Genomic DNA, 18,083 nt, shown 5'->3' with positions numbered 1-18,083 from the left:
CTGAGCAAATTTATCCTCCCTAAAGAAAGAACCTCGGGCCTTGGGCCAAACGTTCTGCACAGTTTTTGCACCACTAGTCAGAAGAATCTAAAGTTGTCTCCTTCCTTCTGTCCACACACACACACACACTCCTCCGATCTCTCTCGCCCACATGTGCAAGCTTTCCGTTTCATTCTCTCTCTTGTTCTTTTAAAAGTCATTGGCATCATTACCGTCCTCCTCTAACCACAGCTGAAACAAGCATTTCACCAAACACTGGGCCGACCCACATCCAGCCCTGGTGAAGAGGAGGGTCGGCTGACGTACGTCGACCCATTCAGAGAGACAGAGGGCATCCCACTGCCTCCCCAACCTCACAGTCCTTTATTTGTCTTTGCAGTCTTGACATAATTAATCATACAAATGGGGATAACAACGCACACTTTCAGATACAAGGCGTTCACGCAGTGGTTCACGCTAACAGCGATGGATGGAGTTTTGGAAAATGGAGAGAAGTTCAAACTCGGCCTCCTTTTACACCTCAGCACATCTGACCAATGACTGCTCAAAGTGGACATGTCGGTCTGTTTTTAAAGACTAAAACCGTCAAATGCAGCTCCCACCTTAATGGGAAAGGGATGCTGTTAGGCAGTTCAACAAGAACTTCGCCTGTGAGATCTCTGTACATGCGTGGTCAACCAGATTTGTGGCTCGAAGGCTCCTGAAGGAGGTAAATATGATTAAATACGATCACGGAAACCCCTGGTACTCACTGACAGTCACATGTCTTCTGAGGGAAAGTCTCATTACAGCTTGTTGTTGTCTGGATGTCTAAAGATCAGGTACTCCGACTTGTCCACACACGTAGGTCTTCCTCTAAGGATTTTAGTACTGTCTTCAAAAAGGGTTATCTGGAGGTTTTCAGTAAATTTGGGGGATTTCTGTTGCTTAACCCCAGAGAGCACACAGGGGAAAACAATCCAAGAGAAAAGAACAAACAGTCAATGCACCACTGCTGTGACGAAGACCTGGGCCACCCAGTAGCTCTCCTCTAAGGCTAAACCAGGGATCTCAGAGCTACAGGGAAGTAGCTTTGGCCTCATGATCTTCCTGAAATACTTTTACTGTTTCCTCGATGGAAACTGTCCTTCTCCCACCTTGTCCACCGTGCAACACCCCTTCCCTTCTCTGTTCTCAGACCCCCCACAGCCCACCAGCCAATGCATGCCCCACCAGAGTTATGAATTGCACCTATCAGGGTCCAACTAAATCCTGTGATTAGGGGGAATTTGCCGAAGGGAAAAATGTCTGTCGTTGCAAAGAATGTGGAAAAATTCCTAGCAGACAAGCAGCCTTTTGTTGGGAGGGTCTCGGGGGGTTGGGGGGGGGCGAGGGGCTCTGAAAAGAAAGAAAGGCGCAGACAAATTGGATCGGCTCCATTTAGGAGCCTCTGCTGTTTGAAGTGAAATCTGTTCCCAAGTATCTCAAAGGAAAAGTGGAAGAAAAGTAGGAAAAGAAAAAAAAACTAATATGCAACGTAAAATGTCTGCTCAGACTTTATGAATCTTTTTTTTTTTTTGGTTATTCAATTTTACATTTACAGAGTAAATAAAACACAAACATGTTTTTTTTTTTTTTTGCTCTGTGAGCTCAGCCGTCTTTAGAGTCTTGGAGCCACTGAATCCAAATGCATGCGGCTGTTTCCCAGTGTGCATGTGTGGCTGCTTGGAAACAGGAAGGACCCTATGCATGGCACTCAGCTCTGCCTTGTTTTAACAGAGCGTTGCAGATGTTATGAATTAACCTGTAGTGTCTGGAACAGCTCACTTCCTGCCTCATAATAGTGGTAGCAGAAATACTCTAATGCCATAAATGTCCATATCTATTTAAGGAATTTGAAAGAACTGCATTGTGAAAGGAAGGAGAGGGGGGGAAAAAAAAAAAGAAATCCAAGCTGCACAAACAGCCAGGACGACACAGGACAGCCATGTTACTTCCCGTGTAAAACAAACAGTGAGTGAGGGGTGCTTTAAGTAAGTGCTCTCCTACTTTAACTGCACTGCTCTGTTTATTTTTAGATTTTGTGAGTAGCTTTGCTCCTTTCAGTGCAGTGTACCTGCAATAGCCCGGTCAACAGGCCATTTTTTTTTTGTTTCTTTATATACTTTAATTCCCAGTGAAATGCAATTTGTGTTAAAGTTGGCAATTTCTCAAATATTTTTCCTTTTTTTCTATGTAAAGAAAAAAAATGCTACTGTACGTGCGTTTTTACATCCTAATCTGTGCAGCAGCTTGCTGCCATGTTGTTTCAGACGAAGCCTCGGAGTGAAATGATTCAAGTCTTCCAGAGGCTGCGGTGGAAACAAAAAGAAGAAGGGGTGGGAGCAGGAGGGGTGGGAGGCATAGGTGACCTGTGGACATCCGCTAAGGTCCCAGAGAACTCCTGATGTTTTGTCGCTGGCGAGCCCCCCCCCCTCCGTCCGTCTGAACAAAGGCCTCTAGTGGCTGGAATTCGGCCTTTCAGCCCGACAGCAGCCGTGGCTGGAGGAAGGTGGGGGGTTGAGAATGTAGGGAATGAGGCAAAGCTGCTGCCCACCCCCCAACTCCTTTCACTGTTCTTCTGTGGGCTTCAAGGTCTCTCTCTTTTTCTCTGACTCTTACAAATAGCCTGGGGAAGGACACGGCAGAGCACGACCGAAAAAATAGCTCAACGCACCTCATCCTGTACAACAAAGACACAGAAACCACATCATTACGAGTGTAATTAGCCACAACCTTAACAGAAAAACTCCTGTCTTCTTCATACATGATCCAATGAACATATGAAGCCATGTAAACGTGTTGCCAATTTAGGCCCCTCAGGTCACTTCAGCTCTGTCAATGAGCAGAGTCATTCATTAAATGACAGTTGCAGCTTAGTGTGTTGTCGATCTATGGCTGTGTACTGCCAGACTTTACTTGACAGGCAGCTGCGCTATTATCCAATAAATGACGACACTGTTGAGAAACTGTCTCATTCTTTGTGAGAAGAGCCGCAAAGGTCCATCGTGTTCGCAGTCGCTCGTCATTTATTAAGGCTTCAATGGCGAAAATAAGTTTAAAAACCCATCAGTGATGCAGAGAGAACAGGAAACGCTTCCTTCATATAATTCACATCCTGACTCACAGCGACGCCGCTCAGGTCATAGTCTTTTATTTTGAAATGATCGGTAAATACAGTTGTAAAGCCAGAGCGGGGACGAAAAGTAGGTTTTAACACACACACATACACACAGATACACAGGCACACACCCTGGCGTTTTCGTTCAAAGCTCTCGTCTGTCAGGTCAGATCAGTCTGAGAAAGTCCCTGATGAAAGTCTGGTTTCTGTGTAAACACAAGTGAATTCTCTATACATGAATGAACTTCAAAAACATATTATGTCTCTTGTCTCAACAGAGGTACAGCTTTAAGGCTGTTGCCCCCGTGGTGTGTGTGTGTTACCAGTTCCTATTCAAGATGAAGCAGGCTGTGGTTCCAGCCGTTTCTGTCACAGATCACACTGAGCTCTTAACATCTGGAAGCTCCACTATCAGTTTGTAAAATTCGTCATCTCTTCCTCAGAAATGAGAAAACCATCATTGTCCTCAAGCAGTGTTTTTTTTTTTTATCAGCCTCAGTGGACTCCTGAATTCATACAAATGTGAAGTATCTGCTATCGCACTGTTCTGCCGCTGATACGCTGGAACCCAGCCAGTTAGGCCACAGTGGACAGCTGGAGATATCTAGGTCAGCGAGACAGAAAAACCTGGATGGCAGCAAAGTTCCAGCAGCATTTAACTAACAATGTCACTCCCCATCTTCACACACTCATCCCATCTTGGATTTATATTTGATCCATCACTGAAATCGATCAGGTTGTAAAATCAAGTTTCAATCACCAGAAGAGTCTCAGTGGGACATCTAACCTAAGTCCACGAGGAGTCTGCACCGAGCTCAGATCATTTATCACTCTTTGGTGGACAGAAAGGTCAAGATGGATGGACCTTTGGACAACTGAACCATCACTATTACAGAGAAAATCAACAGATGAGCATATTTCAAAATGTCAACAATGAGCGTTCATGCTCTAGAATATGTCGCACCCACAATTCAGACTCAGCTTCGGTCTTGTTTGTGCACCACGGCCCTGATTCAACCCCTGACTCACTCCGGAGACCGACTCTGGATCAGTTGCCCAGAAACCCTCGAGGCCAAGTTCCATATTTTCTCTCTGAGGCATGGCCAAGGCTATAAAAAGCTTTTTTTTTTTTTTTTTTAATGTCTGACACTGATCACAATATCACAATTACGCCTGCCTTACACATACATGCATTCAAAGGGAAGAAGGACTTTCCAGGCGCTCCACAGACAAACTCATAATTAAGGTGCTCATCAGCGCTGCCAGACTTTCCTGCTTCTCTTCTCCCCTGAGCTCCGATTCCATCGCTTGGCACCTGCCTTCGCTCTGAGCCCAAGCCAAGAGCAGCAAAGCCTTAAGTGAGATGGGAGTACACCTCTCCCCTTCACACTACATCAACTCCCCTAACACAGCGACTCATGTGCTTCCTCGCCCATTCACTCAAGTCATTTCCGCACATTTTAACGCAGAGGGCATTAGTCTCACAGTAGACTCCATTTAACACGAGGGTCCGAGCCGACGCAGAAAGGGGAGATGGGCATGAGCGCGTCCTGGATGTGAGTCGGTTCGGATGTGAGCGCAGAGAATCGAACACAAAGAGGCAGCTGTGTGGAAGGCAAGAGGGGACAGCCCGAGGCCAGCGGAACAGTTTGGCTCCCAAACCCTGGCGGAGAGGAACTGGCCAATCCAGAGGGAAGGGAGGCAAAGCACAAAGAGAGACGGGCGACGCAGGAGAATATACTCTCCTCCTATATACTTCCTTTCTACTGCAATTGTTTAACTCCAATATTAAAATACTGAGGCGCACTTACACAATGCAATGTCAGTTATAGGCAAAGACGTGAGTCTTTGTGTGTGTGTGTGTGTGTCTGGCAGCTTTCTGAACAGGCGTTTTGCCCTTCTGGGTGGCAAACCTCTCTATGACCCTACCACTGAATTGAGGAATGTCCCGGATAAGTTTCTCCTCCATAGAGAGCACAGCCGGAGAATGAAGGAATTAAGAATAAATCCTGTGTCATGGTGCTCCTCAGGAAGGTCTTGATCCTCTTTCAAACAGAGAAGCACCTCTCCTGATTCTTCTGTTGTCATGGGTGTGGTGAGGAGAATCTCGAGAAGACGGACAGTCTCGGTAAACGCGTCCCCCGAAGGCCCAACGGGCCTTGTTGCAACATGGCGCAGGCCTCCACTGTGGTTTCGGGTGCTGAATCAGGGAACTTTACGCCGTGATGATGTGGGAACAAATCTCCTTGCAGCGGCAAATTTGCAGATGCACAGCAGAGCAGTAAATAGGAGAAATAAATTTCCATTTTACGTGTCCACTGGTCTCAGCCTGGTCTCTTGTCCCGCTTTACTGTAACAGAGTTTAGCTTAAACGCAAAGGGGCCGACACACAGCACCCATTAGGCCGCAAGAAAAGAGGAACTGTTGTGCACAGCTGATGAATGCAGCCTATTGGAGAGTGGAGTTCCCCCTGTCAGGCTTTCACTAGCAGAGGAAGCTGGTCAGCTGGTCAGCATCTCAGCACCTGCACATGGAGGACAGGACCTGCAGCCACAAACAGCGGAGGAGCAAGAGGACATACCAATGAGGGACCGGACCCTGGATCAGCCAGGTCTGACGGACGCTAGCAGTTCCTGCCAGCTGTGTGGCGGTGAGACGGACGTACAGCGCGTGACTTTTAATAACCCAAAGCCACAGAGACTTCACCATCACATGTAACTAACAGGTGGATGTAGGGAGGAGCTTGTGATGGATGTAGTTTATTTTAATGTAAATAGAAGTAGTTCAACAAGGAGACCAGTCCAGGATCAAACATGCCTCTCAGTCGGGGGGGCTCACAGCAACTAGGAAGCACTTCAAGGTCTGGGCCTGGCTGCTGTGGGACAAACAGACGTTCCTGCCTCACAAGGTATCCTGGGAACATACAGTACATAAGAACCTGAGGCCGCTTTGCCTCACTTTCTCTTTTCTTTCTGCTAATGAGTCTAATTACCCTGCTGACAGATCACTGTGCTGGTTCAACATTTTCTCTTCCACGCACTTCACCTGTGAGGCAGCACCTTTCACTGTCTCCTGGGCAGAAAGGTACACAATCCACAACACACGACCGACGAGCTTGCGGTGTGCTCTGTGTGTGGTTCTGCCAGGAGGGTTGACATAAAGCGATGGAGGCTGGTGTGTAGGTGTGTGTACCTGTGGACATGTAGGCACTGGCAGGAAGGCACTATAAAGGAAACTCTGCTGTAAACCTCAACTGTTTTATCAGTTGGGTCCAAAGGTTCAGTGTCTGCCTGCAGCTGGGTTGAGAAATTGATTTGTTGGGGCTGCTGCTCTGAAAAAAAAAAAAAAAAAAAAAAAACAGCTGCTGGAGCGAGCGCATCACAATGCTTGGCTGATAAAATCTTTAATATTACTGCGATTCTCAAAGATAAAATCCAGGCAGAGGATCGCTCCAGTGTTTCTGCACCGTTTAACCCTTTTTTCATTACACAAGCACTTTACAAAGCACACAATGAAGAACCATGGCTCAGATAGAGACCAACAACAGCCCTGTGTTAAACTGCTCAAGGGGCCTGCAGGTCAGGAGCTTCAGTTCGTGTTCACATCAAACATCAGAACGAAGACTGGCAGCCTGAATGTGCAGCGGACACATCTGCAGAAATGATGGCGGTGTTATCATGTCAACACGGAGCAGAATCGCAAAACATCTGGTGGAATCAACGAGAGCAAAGGGAGGAGCTACCCAGTATTAGCACGGTGTTCCTAATAAAGAGCTCTGTGAGTGTATAAAAGTTATGACAGGTGCATGATGGGTTGTAGCTGTTCTCTGAATCTGAATCTAAATAAAATAAAAATATTAAATCATTTACAATTTGGTGAGGCTACACTGAGGAATGTGCTTTATATTAAAGTTAAAATTAAGAGTTTGTTGTATGCACAGGTCGCCAAGGACGGAGGAATTAATATTTGGTTTGGCAGAGCACTTCACCTGCTTTCCCTGGTCTTGTAGCTCTCAAACATTGCCCACTGCATGCTACAGTGACCCACTGGGCCTCGCTCCAAAGACATCAGACTTGACGTGGAGCCTGAATTTTGCGTCCTGGCGGCCACGGGGGCTGTGTTGTTGAAGACATGCCACGCAGGCTGAGGATTCAGTGCCCTGCGTGTAAACCGAGCTCTGTGTTAATTTACTCGCTGCCGATTTTAAAGCCGCCGCACGGAGCTAACAAGTCTCAGCATGAGCTCGCACCAGTAAACCAGCAGAGTGTTGACACTGGAGGATAAGCTAAATACGCACCGCTGATTCATGGAACACAACGTTCCTTCAAGGAAAGTAGAAGGAACCCCCAGCCTTTTGTCACAGAAGGATTCAGACATGATCCATGCAGGAGACAGGATGCGTTCCACGCATCTGTCCTCGCCCCCTTCCTGGTGGCTCCACTAAATGCCGGCTGCCTTTTCCCCTGCATTATCAATCAGCCCCGTTACTTTGGAGCTGATAAACACTGAGAACTTCAAGCTGTCGGTGGAATTATTTAAGTATTCCTGCGGTCAGCGTTGGAGCGTAAACAGTTTCCTTTGACTGATAACGCAAATATTTATGTCCCTGAACACGCGCGCACTCACACCAGCAACAACCAGAGAGGGAACTCTGGGTGGGTTCAACAGGAAACAACCACAGAAATGTATGAATGCATTTCAATATGCATTCAAACTGCACGTAACAAAATACTTTTACATGATGAGAAACGATAAAATCCTTTTCTCTGACGGGTTTTTCATGCACCCCTCCTGCCACAAATAGATTCTATCAACTGACACAGCCCCCTTTAGTCACAGCCCCTCTCGTGTCGTGTGTTGTGTACAGCGTGTGTTCCAGTATCCAGCATGGCAGCGGCAGCAGCAGCAGCGGGCACGTGCTCAGACCTTTAGAGAACCGACTGACTCACCCATTTCCTGGGTCGTCCCCTGGGTCTTTTCACCCCAGTTGCCTCGGCTTTCTGTGGAGACACATTAGAGAAGAGCAATCAGACTTTGTCCCGTGACTTCATGACATATATGACTTTTTTTTTTTTTTTGAAAAAAAAGAAAAAACATGCTGAGATCATTACAGCAAAGTCCAACAGGTGAAGAAACATGAGCAGCCAAACGTGCAGACGGGCTGGAAACAAACCAAGCGTTTATCCCTCCTTTCGCAGGAAAACGGTGAGCAGACCGTTTGATTTATAAATTCACAGATCACTTTTGTTTTCTCTTCCAAATAACTTTGACTAACCCTGGGGGTTTGTTTCAAACCTGTCCGATCGTCTGACTCCAACTGTGTATTAATCCGCCCTTGAAAATTGTTCCCAACAAATCCACTATTGCATCCTGTTTGAGTAACATTTGCAAAAACCTACAATGGCCAGCTGTTTTAGGAAATTACTGAGCATTTGAAATAAACAAAACAATATGTTTGTGAGTTGTTTTTCTAAGATTTACATCTTCAGTAGGAACCAACCTGTATCCAGAGCCTGATACGTCTTACTCCTCTGTGCCACAAAGGACCTTTGTTGCCCTAAAACTATTTAAAACACACCAGTGAGCTACACTGGGTGACATGTTCCTTCATTAACATGAAAACTCATTTGAGCATTAAATGTGAATTAATCTGCAGCTGAAAATAAACGCGCTATTTCCTCCTCTTAGAGTAATGTTCGCTAATGTTTACAAAAAAACCCCAAAAAACACAGTTCTTGTTAAAAAGCTAAAGTTTTTGTCAGTTTTAAAATACAATTTTAAATATTTCCATCTTCAGCAAGAACCAATGGGCTTGAGGCTGAGTGTCACAGACAAGGTAGAAAATGAATGTAAAATGAGAACACAACATTCCACTGAACAGGAGGTACATTTTAATGTCTCAATATTCAACCAGCCCTTTTTTTCCCAGTGGCTGAATTGTTTCCCTGCTAAAAAATGAACTCAGATGACTGAATGAAGGAAGGCAGAAAGGGAAGGAAGTGAGCAGGCACACAGCTGAATGGGATCCATGGAAGTGGCAGTGGGGAAGTCCCCATACATGTTACTGATACATACATATATACACGCATACAGCCAGCTCACTATAAACCCTCCAATGAAAGTGGTCTGTATGTTTTAGCTTCAGATCACAATCTGAATGCTGTACATTACTTTGAAAGCACGCCACAGTGATGACTTCTGTATGTCTGTGTGTTTCCTTACTATTAGGACGTCACTGCTTTCTCTTTCATTACACTGTAAAAACAAACGTGCAGAGACTTGAAGCTTCCTTTCATGATCTCGTGGCATAATTGTTGTACGGTAACGCAGAACAAACATTTCGAAACCTACTTCACTGTGGTACCGTGCAACGATAACGTAACACAACCCTAACCACAATGCCAACCCGTCCCATTTGTTTCATTAGGTTAGTCTTAGTGCTCTGCTGAATGTGTATTTGGATTTTCCTGTGCCTGCTCTCTAATCTTATGTTCTGTTTTATATATATATGTATATAAAGATTTGTTAAATGTGGCCACTGTAAAAAAAAAAAAAGAAAGGTTAGCAAAGCACTAAGTGTGTATGTTTACAGAGCATTCCCTCACTGTGAAATGGATACCTCCAACTGGAATGTCCCTGTGTGTTTGGCTTGAGGGGACTGAATTACCTGTCTTATTAAGACAACACAATCACTCGACGTTTGTGGGAACTGGGAGAGACTGGACCCTGCAGACTGTCCAGCACGGCCAGAAGACGGCCAAGCCCCCGCAGTCATCCGCAATTAACAAGACCAGACCGGTGTCAATAATTCATCCAATATATATCCAGGCTCCATGACTCTTGGCTGGGACTCAGGTGAAATCTTAGTCAAATTGCTGAGCTGCAATGAATTTTGCAGACGATGACCAGCAAAAGGCCTGTATCAGTGATATGCTGGTGTTGGGGCATGTGTGCAGCTTTTGTTCAGTAAACAACACCAGCTCCTTTGTCAGCCTGACACTGAAGTACAGGCCGCCCAGCCTGGTCACATGTCAGCAGGTGGAGTTTTTCAATACCTGCCACCAGCAGTGTCTTCTACGAGACAAAAAACATGCGTGCATGACTGTCCCTCTGCAAACGAGTCCATAGGTCGTCCATGCACGGCCCGTGGTTGTGTTTCATTTGTTAGGGGACCTCTAACAGCTGTATGACGTACGTATGATGGGAACAAAGGAGTCCACTTTAGGAGGTGGTTGGGGTCAATGGTCAGTGTTGTTTCATTTATCCACGACTCTTCCACAACCATAACCATGTATTTATCATTGTAACCATGACGACAAAGGCCCTCTGACCTTAAGGAAGTACTTATTTTAACCCAAACCATGATCTTTTCCCAAACCTAACCGAGTCATTTTAACCTAACCAAACCACGACCATTCCACGACTATGTTTATCACTGTTACCATGACGACAAAGGTCCAGCACGCCTACTGCTGCTACGCTGCTATGGGTCATTTCCATGCACTGTAGCATGTAGCACTGAGAAGCATAAGCATCTTAAACTCCAACAAAATGATGATGTTGTGTCATGTGATGTTCATTAGCAGGTCTTAATCATGACACATCACACCGCCGGCTAGCCCAATCTGTGCACTGTAATCCCAGTTCTCTGTTTGGGATGCTACATTTTTAATGTGGAGATTTAATGGTCTGAAAGACAACACCCTGTTCAATTAATCATCAGTGTGTTTTATATGTCTGAGCGGAGAGATGCAGCATGTCTGCAGCAGCGCTGAACACCCAGGGATCTGAAGAGGCCATAAAAAATTCCCACTTTTATTTTATAAGAAACTAGAACAACAAAAGTCAAAGTGAAACTAAACAGTATCAGAGTTATCACTCTCTTTTTCCATGCAGTGTCGGGTTCACCAAACTACTCTTAGGGTCACATTCTCACTTTCCTAAATGACCCCGTATGAGGCTTTTCTCATCTGATGCCCCTTCTCAGCAGGATCTGCCTTCAAAATCATTCCAAATAAACCATTACAAGAAGATTAATGGGATCATTTTCTGATCTGCCACTGCTGTGGTTAAGGTGTGGTTAGATTTAGGCGGAAGAATGACTTGTTCAGGGTGAGGGAGAGTTTGTGGTTTGGGTTTGAAAATGGAAGCAAACACTTGCTGACCCATTCATTCCCGCCCCAACCTTCTCCCAACAAAGATCTTAAGCTAAATAACAACGTCACAACAAACAAAAGTCACACTGCTGCTAAAAGGTCTGTGTGGGGAGGACCGTGTCATAGGGTTACAAGCCAGACTTTAGTATTTAACTATGGATTCTTCCACTGGTCATAAGGAGGTTTGGAGACGGTCTCTTAGTTTCAGTAGAGTACAAGACCACACAGGTGCACACACACACGCTAACAAGACAAAGAGTCAAAACCACAAATGCCAACCTCAATCAAAAATCAAGGGTTCATCCTCTGGGCACCATGGATACCTCTCAATGTCACTACAAGCCATTTAATAGTTGATAAGATATTTCAGTATCAACCTGCTGGTGGTGCTAGAGGAAAAGTCAGGGGATCGCCCAGAGTTCTTAGGCTTCATGCTTTGGGGGACCATGAACATCAGTTCGGAACTTCATCTCAACTAGCTTATTCCCACCCCGGAAACTTACCAACCCGTGACTGAACTTGTGGCTGTGTTGCCCTGCGGTCTGCTTATGTTTCCACTGTCCTCTACCTGCTTTGGAGGAGCTAAGTTTCAGGAGATAAATTTCAGCACCCTTCAAGAGGTGGTAATAAATCAAGATCCAGGTACACGGGAGAGGGGATGGAGGGGGTGCTGCTTGCATGATTGGCCAAGCAGCTGTCACTTGTGATTGGTCGAACAGATGTGTCGTCACATCTCAAATACAGCATAAACCAAAAAAAACAAAAACAAAAGCAGTTACCACGATTTCACTTCTGTGTGTGCAACGAGGGCTATTTTGATGGAGAGCGTATTTTGGACATATAAATGACATCATCTGTCTTTCTGTTGCTTTTTTTATAACGTATGTCCAAAGCATGTCACCTTTGGAATGGCATGCAGGAGATCCTTTGAAAAGCAAAGGTTGAACTGGTCACCTTTGCCCCACAGGTTCTCGTAAGGTTCAGGTTATGAGACGCTCCAGGCTACAGGTCATTAGGTTCCCGTAGTGGAAAAGAGCTAAATGTGTCCAGTAACTGTTGAGAAGATATTTCACTCTGGACCAAAGTGGCAGACCGACCAGCTGACAGGTAGACACCGCTGTCCCTGGAGCCATGCTGCTACCATGGCTAAAAATACCATGTTACAGAAGATATAGATAACAACGGCAATGACCCATGAGCATTTTACGACCATGAGCTTCTCATGGTCTGGGACAATATGTCTGACAATCTTTGTAATCAAACAATCCAGGAGTCAGGCCCAGAGGCACAGCACCATGATCGTCTGAAAGCTGTTATTCATCAAGTTGCGACTGCATGCTTTTTTTTTTTTTTTTTGCCCTGCCTTTGAGCGTGGCCATTCAGAACAGGTCAGACCCCACTTCGTGGGACCTCTGTTTGTTTTAAGCACACTGCAGCCGTCACACGCTTTGTTCATCCATCAATCCACCTCAGCACCCTAATGGAAGTAATGACACGACCGTCATTATTAACACAGCCTTGTCAGAAGGTTATTTCTAAACAAAGGAACGATCCCGCCGGTTTTTCCGGTGAGGACGCTCTCAGATTTTGGTGAGAATTCCAGCATCTCAATCCCCAGTGTTCAACTAAGTTGTCTATATTTTGTAGTAAAGTAAGTAATAGTCCCGTGAAGGTGTGCGGGCACCATTGTTTCTTCTAACAAGCTGCCACGATATCTGTCAGAGATTGCAGAAGTGACTGATATGGGAAGGGGAAATGAACTTTTAAAGAGTATATGTTACAGGTGTGGGCTGACCCCGGACTCCTTTCATCTGCAAAGACTGATATCTCCAGTGTTTATTATAACAATGTCAGATGAGATTCGACCGGATTACGGCGAGAGCAGAGTGGTTCGCTTTTCAAAGAAGTGCTGAGAATGTTTACAGTGGTTCGTGGTGGCAAGGCTGCACTAAGGCCGCTGTCATCGCGGGCCTATCGCGGCTTCATCTGACTAATGAATGAAGACGCGGGGACCTGCAGCACAAGCCAAACGTTCGGTGGGATACTGCTGTAAAATTTCAAAGCCCCCGCCCCCCTACACCCCCGGCTCGGTTTCCCTTTGCCACTTTAACCTTTTTTCATTCATCAGCTCCATCTCTCATGCACACTGTCTCCCTCTCTCTGTGGAAGTGTGTACACAAGTGTGTGTGAAAGTGCCGGTGAGTTATGGCTGCATCTATCACACTGTTTTCACATGTGTTGGTGCTTGCTGTTGTGTTCCACGTTTGTTGCTCTTTAAGACATGCTTCTGTTGGCTGCACATCGGAAAGCACGCACAGGCGTCAGTTGGACTTTATTACTTTTGTGGCTATTTCTTTAATACTTTTACTGAACATGGACATATTTTTTTACCCAAACCACCCCTCTTTACACACATCCACATAGACGTGTGTCTTCTCACAAGTATAATACCAGCTTTATACTCTATCTAATCAGCCGGTTAACAGTCTACAGGTCAGGGTTAGGGCTTTGAAACGGCAATAGCGGTGCCAATAAAATAGCTGAGTTCAATCCAAACCAAAAGTCACGCAAAACAACCTGTAGTGGCTGTAGTTCATAATGGAGCCATTAGTCTTTTCTGATTCCAAAGCCATTTACATCCATGAGTGAGGCAAAAGAAACAGAAACACCCGGAAATGTAGTGTCAATATAAGTCCGACCACTGCTGTGACTATAACCGCGAAAATAATTAAATCCACTCACGTCTGATAGAAACTGAGAACTAAACTGTAAACGTCACTCAGCAGGAGCAAGGCTGCTGTGCTGATGAATACATGAGAATACAAACAGATGAATCAGTATAAAATTGGAAGTGTGTGTGTGAATTTAAACTACTCTCACTGACAGACAAGGAACACACAGGTAGATTGAAAAAAATGTGGCTGTAGGCACTTGAGCGTCTGTGGAGAGATCTGGGGTCTCTACTGGAACCTGACTGATCTGGATTACATTCACATTTTTTCCTCACTGTTTTGAACAGTTTTTTTTAAATGTTTTTAATTTTTTTAGGGGTTAGGGTTATGGGATATAAGCTCAAAAGTGATATTGGCAGAGGCGTCTGTGTGGTTCGTGTTCTGTGGCTCCTCACCTTCTGCGCTGCCTTGGAGGGGCCCTTGTTCTTACTTCCTTTGGGGCGTCCCCTTGGTCGCTTGGGGACAGGCTCTCCACTTGGCTCCTGAAAGGGAGGGAGGACATGACATGGGTGTCAAGGACAGGAAACAAAGCTTTGAACCCTCACTTTGGTCAGTGCATGTTGTGTGTGGGGGAGTGGGGTGGTGTGGGTGGGGGGTAAGGGACACAAATCTGTTTACACAGCCACATCGTGGGGATTCGGCTCGATGTAGGGGGACAAAGATCAAGTCTCCCTGTAATGTAGATCACCAGATATTAGAGGAAGACGTGGTTTAAGGTTAGGATTAAGGTTAGGGGTTAGAAGTTAGGCATGGACTGGTTATGGTTGATCATAGAGGCAGTGAATGCAGTCATCATATATTTATTCACCTCTAACTTTGCATTTAAAAAAAAAAAACACACACACACACACATACAGCTGCAGGCTGTTGTGTGTTTCTAATAGAAAAAGCTCACACACACACACACACACACAGCCTCAGTGTGACCCTGACCCTGCAGCCAGTGGTTGTCAATAGACGTGATTTCGGCGTGAAGTGTCTGTGGGACCGTGTCTCCATAATCCACACAGAAGACTGACTTTAAAAGCCCCCCCCCCCCCCCTCCCTCGGTTGTCATGGCGTCTCTGATCCCACTCACGGAGGATCTGCAGGATCCCCACTCATCCCCATACTTTTCTCCTTACTCATGAATGTCAATTTACAGACGCATTCCTCATTATTTACACAGAAACAGAAAGTAAATGAAAAACAGCATTAACCTATTGACAGGCTGATTTTGTGCAGGAGTGAACTGCGCCTATAGAGAAGTGTCCTCCACACGGAGCCATGAGGAGCGCAGGGGTAGTTATGGTGGGCTGCACAGTCTGCTGTAATGTAAATACGGTGCAATCGATTGCAGCAGGGCAAAAAAAAAAAAAATCAGCTCTTAGAGACGGAATAGGTTCAGTTTCTACACCAAATCTGAGCCGCATCTAACCACACGGACCCAGGACTCTCTGATCCTGGACCTGTTAGTCACTGCTCAAGTTTAACCTGAAACTCTCCGACCAAAGTAAAGAGTCTGATCCACTTTCACAAAAGCGCCCACAGATAAGTCCCAGGGTGTGCAAATGCAAACCTGAGTTTCATTCTTGTTCAGTTATTATTAAGTAAGAATGAAATGAACTTAGCGAGACACAAAAGTCAGACTTACTTTCTGGGGTTTCCTCGGTCTCCCCGGCCTCCTCTTCTGGGGCTCCGCGGCCCCCGAGGGCTCCTGGGAGCCAGAGCTCTCCCCGGCCTCGTCCCCGCGTCCGCTCATGGTTCCCGGTGCTGCGGCTCCTCCGTTCTCCCGGTGAACAGAAAAGGACTTCAGAAAAGAAAGGGAAAATAAACTGAGGGAGCCGACGACGATGGTTTCGATGGCACTTCTACAGGTCTGCTGTCCGCTCGCAGCGAGTCTTCCGCGGGCAGGACGACTGGCGGCTTTGAAGCTGATAAAACAAGCCAGGAGGGAGCAGCTGCTGGGAGGTTTGGCTCGACGAGCATAAGACGGGACACCGGGGACATCGGACTCTTGAGACGCCGAGCAGCACCGACTGAAACTCGGCTACAGCACGCAGCGGCACCGGGCAGGACCATGCAGCAGCGAGGCGTGACAGCTCAGCAGGCTACGGATAGTCTGAGGAGTGTGGGCATAATAACCACACTCCACACTCCAGAACCAGGATCTGCTCACTGAGGATGAGGTTTAACAGAGGAAAAAAAAAAGAAAAGAAAAAAAAACAAGAAGAAGAAAAAGAAGAAAAAAGAAAGAAATCACCTCTGCTGTGGGTGGATAATACAGGCGGGGAGGGGGGAGAGGAGAGAGAGGGAGGGGGGGGGGGGGGGTGGTCTGGATGGGAGCCAGAAAAAACAGAGAGGAGACGGAATCCTGGCTCCAGGCCAGAGACATGGCAGGCCGCATTTATGAATCAGATTCACATTTTCACGCGTTTTCAATGGAAATCCGGAATTCATTCAGAACTCACCTCTGTGAGACACAGAAGAAGAGCCCGCTTCATTTGTACACACACACAGTGCCAGAGGAAGCAGGACGGAAACAAGCAGAAGGAGACACTTTCAGTCAGTTTGCAGCCTCTGTTGATTTGCACAGTCTAATGAAAGTTAACTAACAAACACCTTTAAAGTTTTAAAGTTTGATACAAAATCCTCTTGAAAAAAAAAATCTAATGTGGATAAATAATAACATGCAGTGATTTTTTTTTCTCAAACATGAAGCAAAATGTGGGATTTAATGTTGCACATGTGAAATTGGAAATCTCAGGTCGTGAATTTGTCATTTTAAATGTCCAAATGTCCAAACTCCCCAGGTGAAAAGAAGATTTCTAGACGTAAAGCAGAACTTTTCAGTTTTAATTGTTGCCCTTTTTAGTTTAAAACCTTCACATTCCTCTAACATTCCCCTCAGGTTCCTGTCTGTTAATATTTCTTTAACCTTCACAAAATTATTTGCCCAGTACGTATGCAGGCCCTCTCCCCTCTCCTCGGTGTACAGGAGCCTACAGGGAGACTCATTCTCCAGGTAGATTTCTGTATCCTTCCTGCGTTTGTCCAAATTCCACAGAGCTTTGTTTTGAAATTCTTGTGGAGACCCCAAAGTTTTCAGAGATCCCAAATATGTCAGGCTGAATCTGAATTTTGGAGGGGAAATGTGTATGATATGATGAGCAGGACGCGTATAGGGTGGTTCCACTCCACATGTGTAGTGGTGCAGGCAGTGAAAAGTGCGGGGCCTTTGAAGAACTCCACCGTGGACGTGGAGCGAGATCAATTACACAGGAACAACAAACACAAAGAATAAAGTGCCTTACGTGGAGGACCTTTCCCACGATCCTGCAGCCTGCTCTCCATGCTCTCGCTGCACAACACTGGCCACTGCGAGCAAAAGTAGCTTCGTGCTGCCTGAATCTATCACCCCTCCTCAGCTCTGAGCTCTGTGAAATTGAACAGGAAGATCATCAAAATGCACATTGTTGTAGAAAACATTTTATTTTTTTCATAGCCGCAGAGCTTTCTCCCAGGGAGGCAGTGCACTTCTTTCGTGTGTGGTTAATTTGTAGCTGGTATTCGCTTCATTCATAAGCCCCCTTTTCACAGCCCTCAGACCCCCCAAAGAAGGGGGTTTCTGTGCAGACCCCTCCCTTTCAGACAGAGCGGCGTCAGCATCAAACCAATACAATCAATGGCTGCACAGATCCATTACCTAAAGGGAGGTTTTTTTAGGCGTACATCTCTGCTGGGCACGCAGCTCTGTTTGAGCCAGAGGAGGCACACAATGAAACAGGAAATAAATGTGTTATTGCACTGAAATGGAAAGCTTTAAATGTGAGTGTGTGTGTGTGTGTGTGTGGGGGGCAGAGTGAATATTCATTTCAGCAGCAGACGCACACACACACACACACACACAGAGGACTGTGGTTATACTGCTTGAGCGAGTGACCTTTCACCTTCTTTAGCTGAAGTGCCCGTCTGGACCAAATATATACATATATAGATGTAAAGATAATAAAGTCATATTTGTTGTTGTTAAAGCCATAAAGTTTTTTAGCATTACATCAAATGACAATATTCTAG

The 18,083-nt window shown here is 45.8% G+C and overlaps 1 protein-coding gene and 1 long non-coding RNA gene across 3 annotated transcripts in view; one reads left to right on the top strand and one right to left on the bottom strand.

The window, feature by feature from the left end:
• hmga2 (high mobility group AT-hook 2) overlaps positions 1–16,255 on the bottom strand; it is a 30,514-nt gene extending 14,259 nt beyond the window's left edge. For both annotated transcript variants that reach the window (XR_005892948.1, XM_041030372.1), the window contains exons 1-3: positions 15,661–16,255; positions 14,423–14,509; positions 8,089–8,139 (exon numbers count right to left, since the gene is read on the bottom strand). Coding sequence is in view for 1 of the 2 variants with exons in the window: in XM_041030372.1 (XP_040886306.1) it covers positions 8,089–8,139; positions 14,423–14,509; positions 15,661–15,768 (246 nt within the window). In the remaining variant the exon portion in view is untranslated. The remainder of the gene's footprint in view (positions 1–8,088; positions 8,140–14,422; positions 14,510–15,660) is intronic.
• Positions 8,048–9,711, top strand: LOC121176327. The gene is made up of 2 exons (XR_005892949.1): positions 8,048–8,344; positions 9,069–9,711. It is a non-coding gene; the product is annotated as an uncharacterized LOC121176327 (long non-coding RNA).
• Positions 16,256–18,083: the final 1,828 nt, after the last annotated feature.

The sequence above is a fragment of the Toxotes jaculatrix genome, chromosome 22, assembly GCF_017976425.1.
Source record: "Toxotes jaculatrix isolate fToxJac2 chromosome 22, fToxJac2.pri, whole genome shotgun sequence".
Classification (NCBI taxonomy): Eukaryota; Metazoa; Chordata; class Actinopteri; family Toxotidae; genus Toxotes; species Toxotes jaculatrix.
The sequence above is the reverse complement of the archived record's forward strand: the minus strand, read 5'-3'. Positions and strand labels throughout refer to the sequence as shown.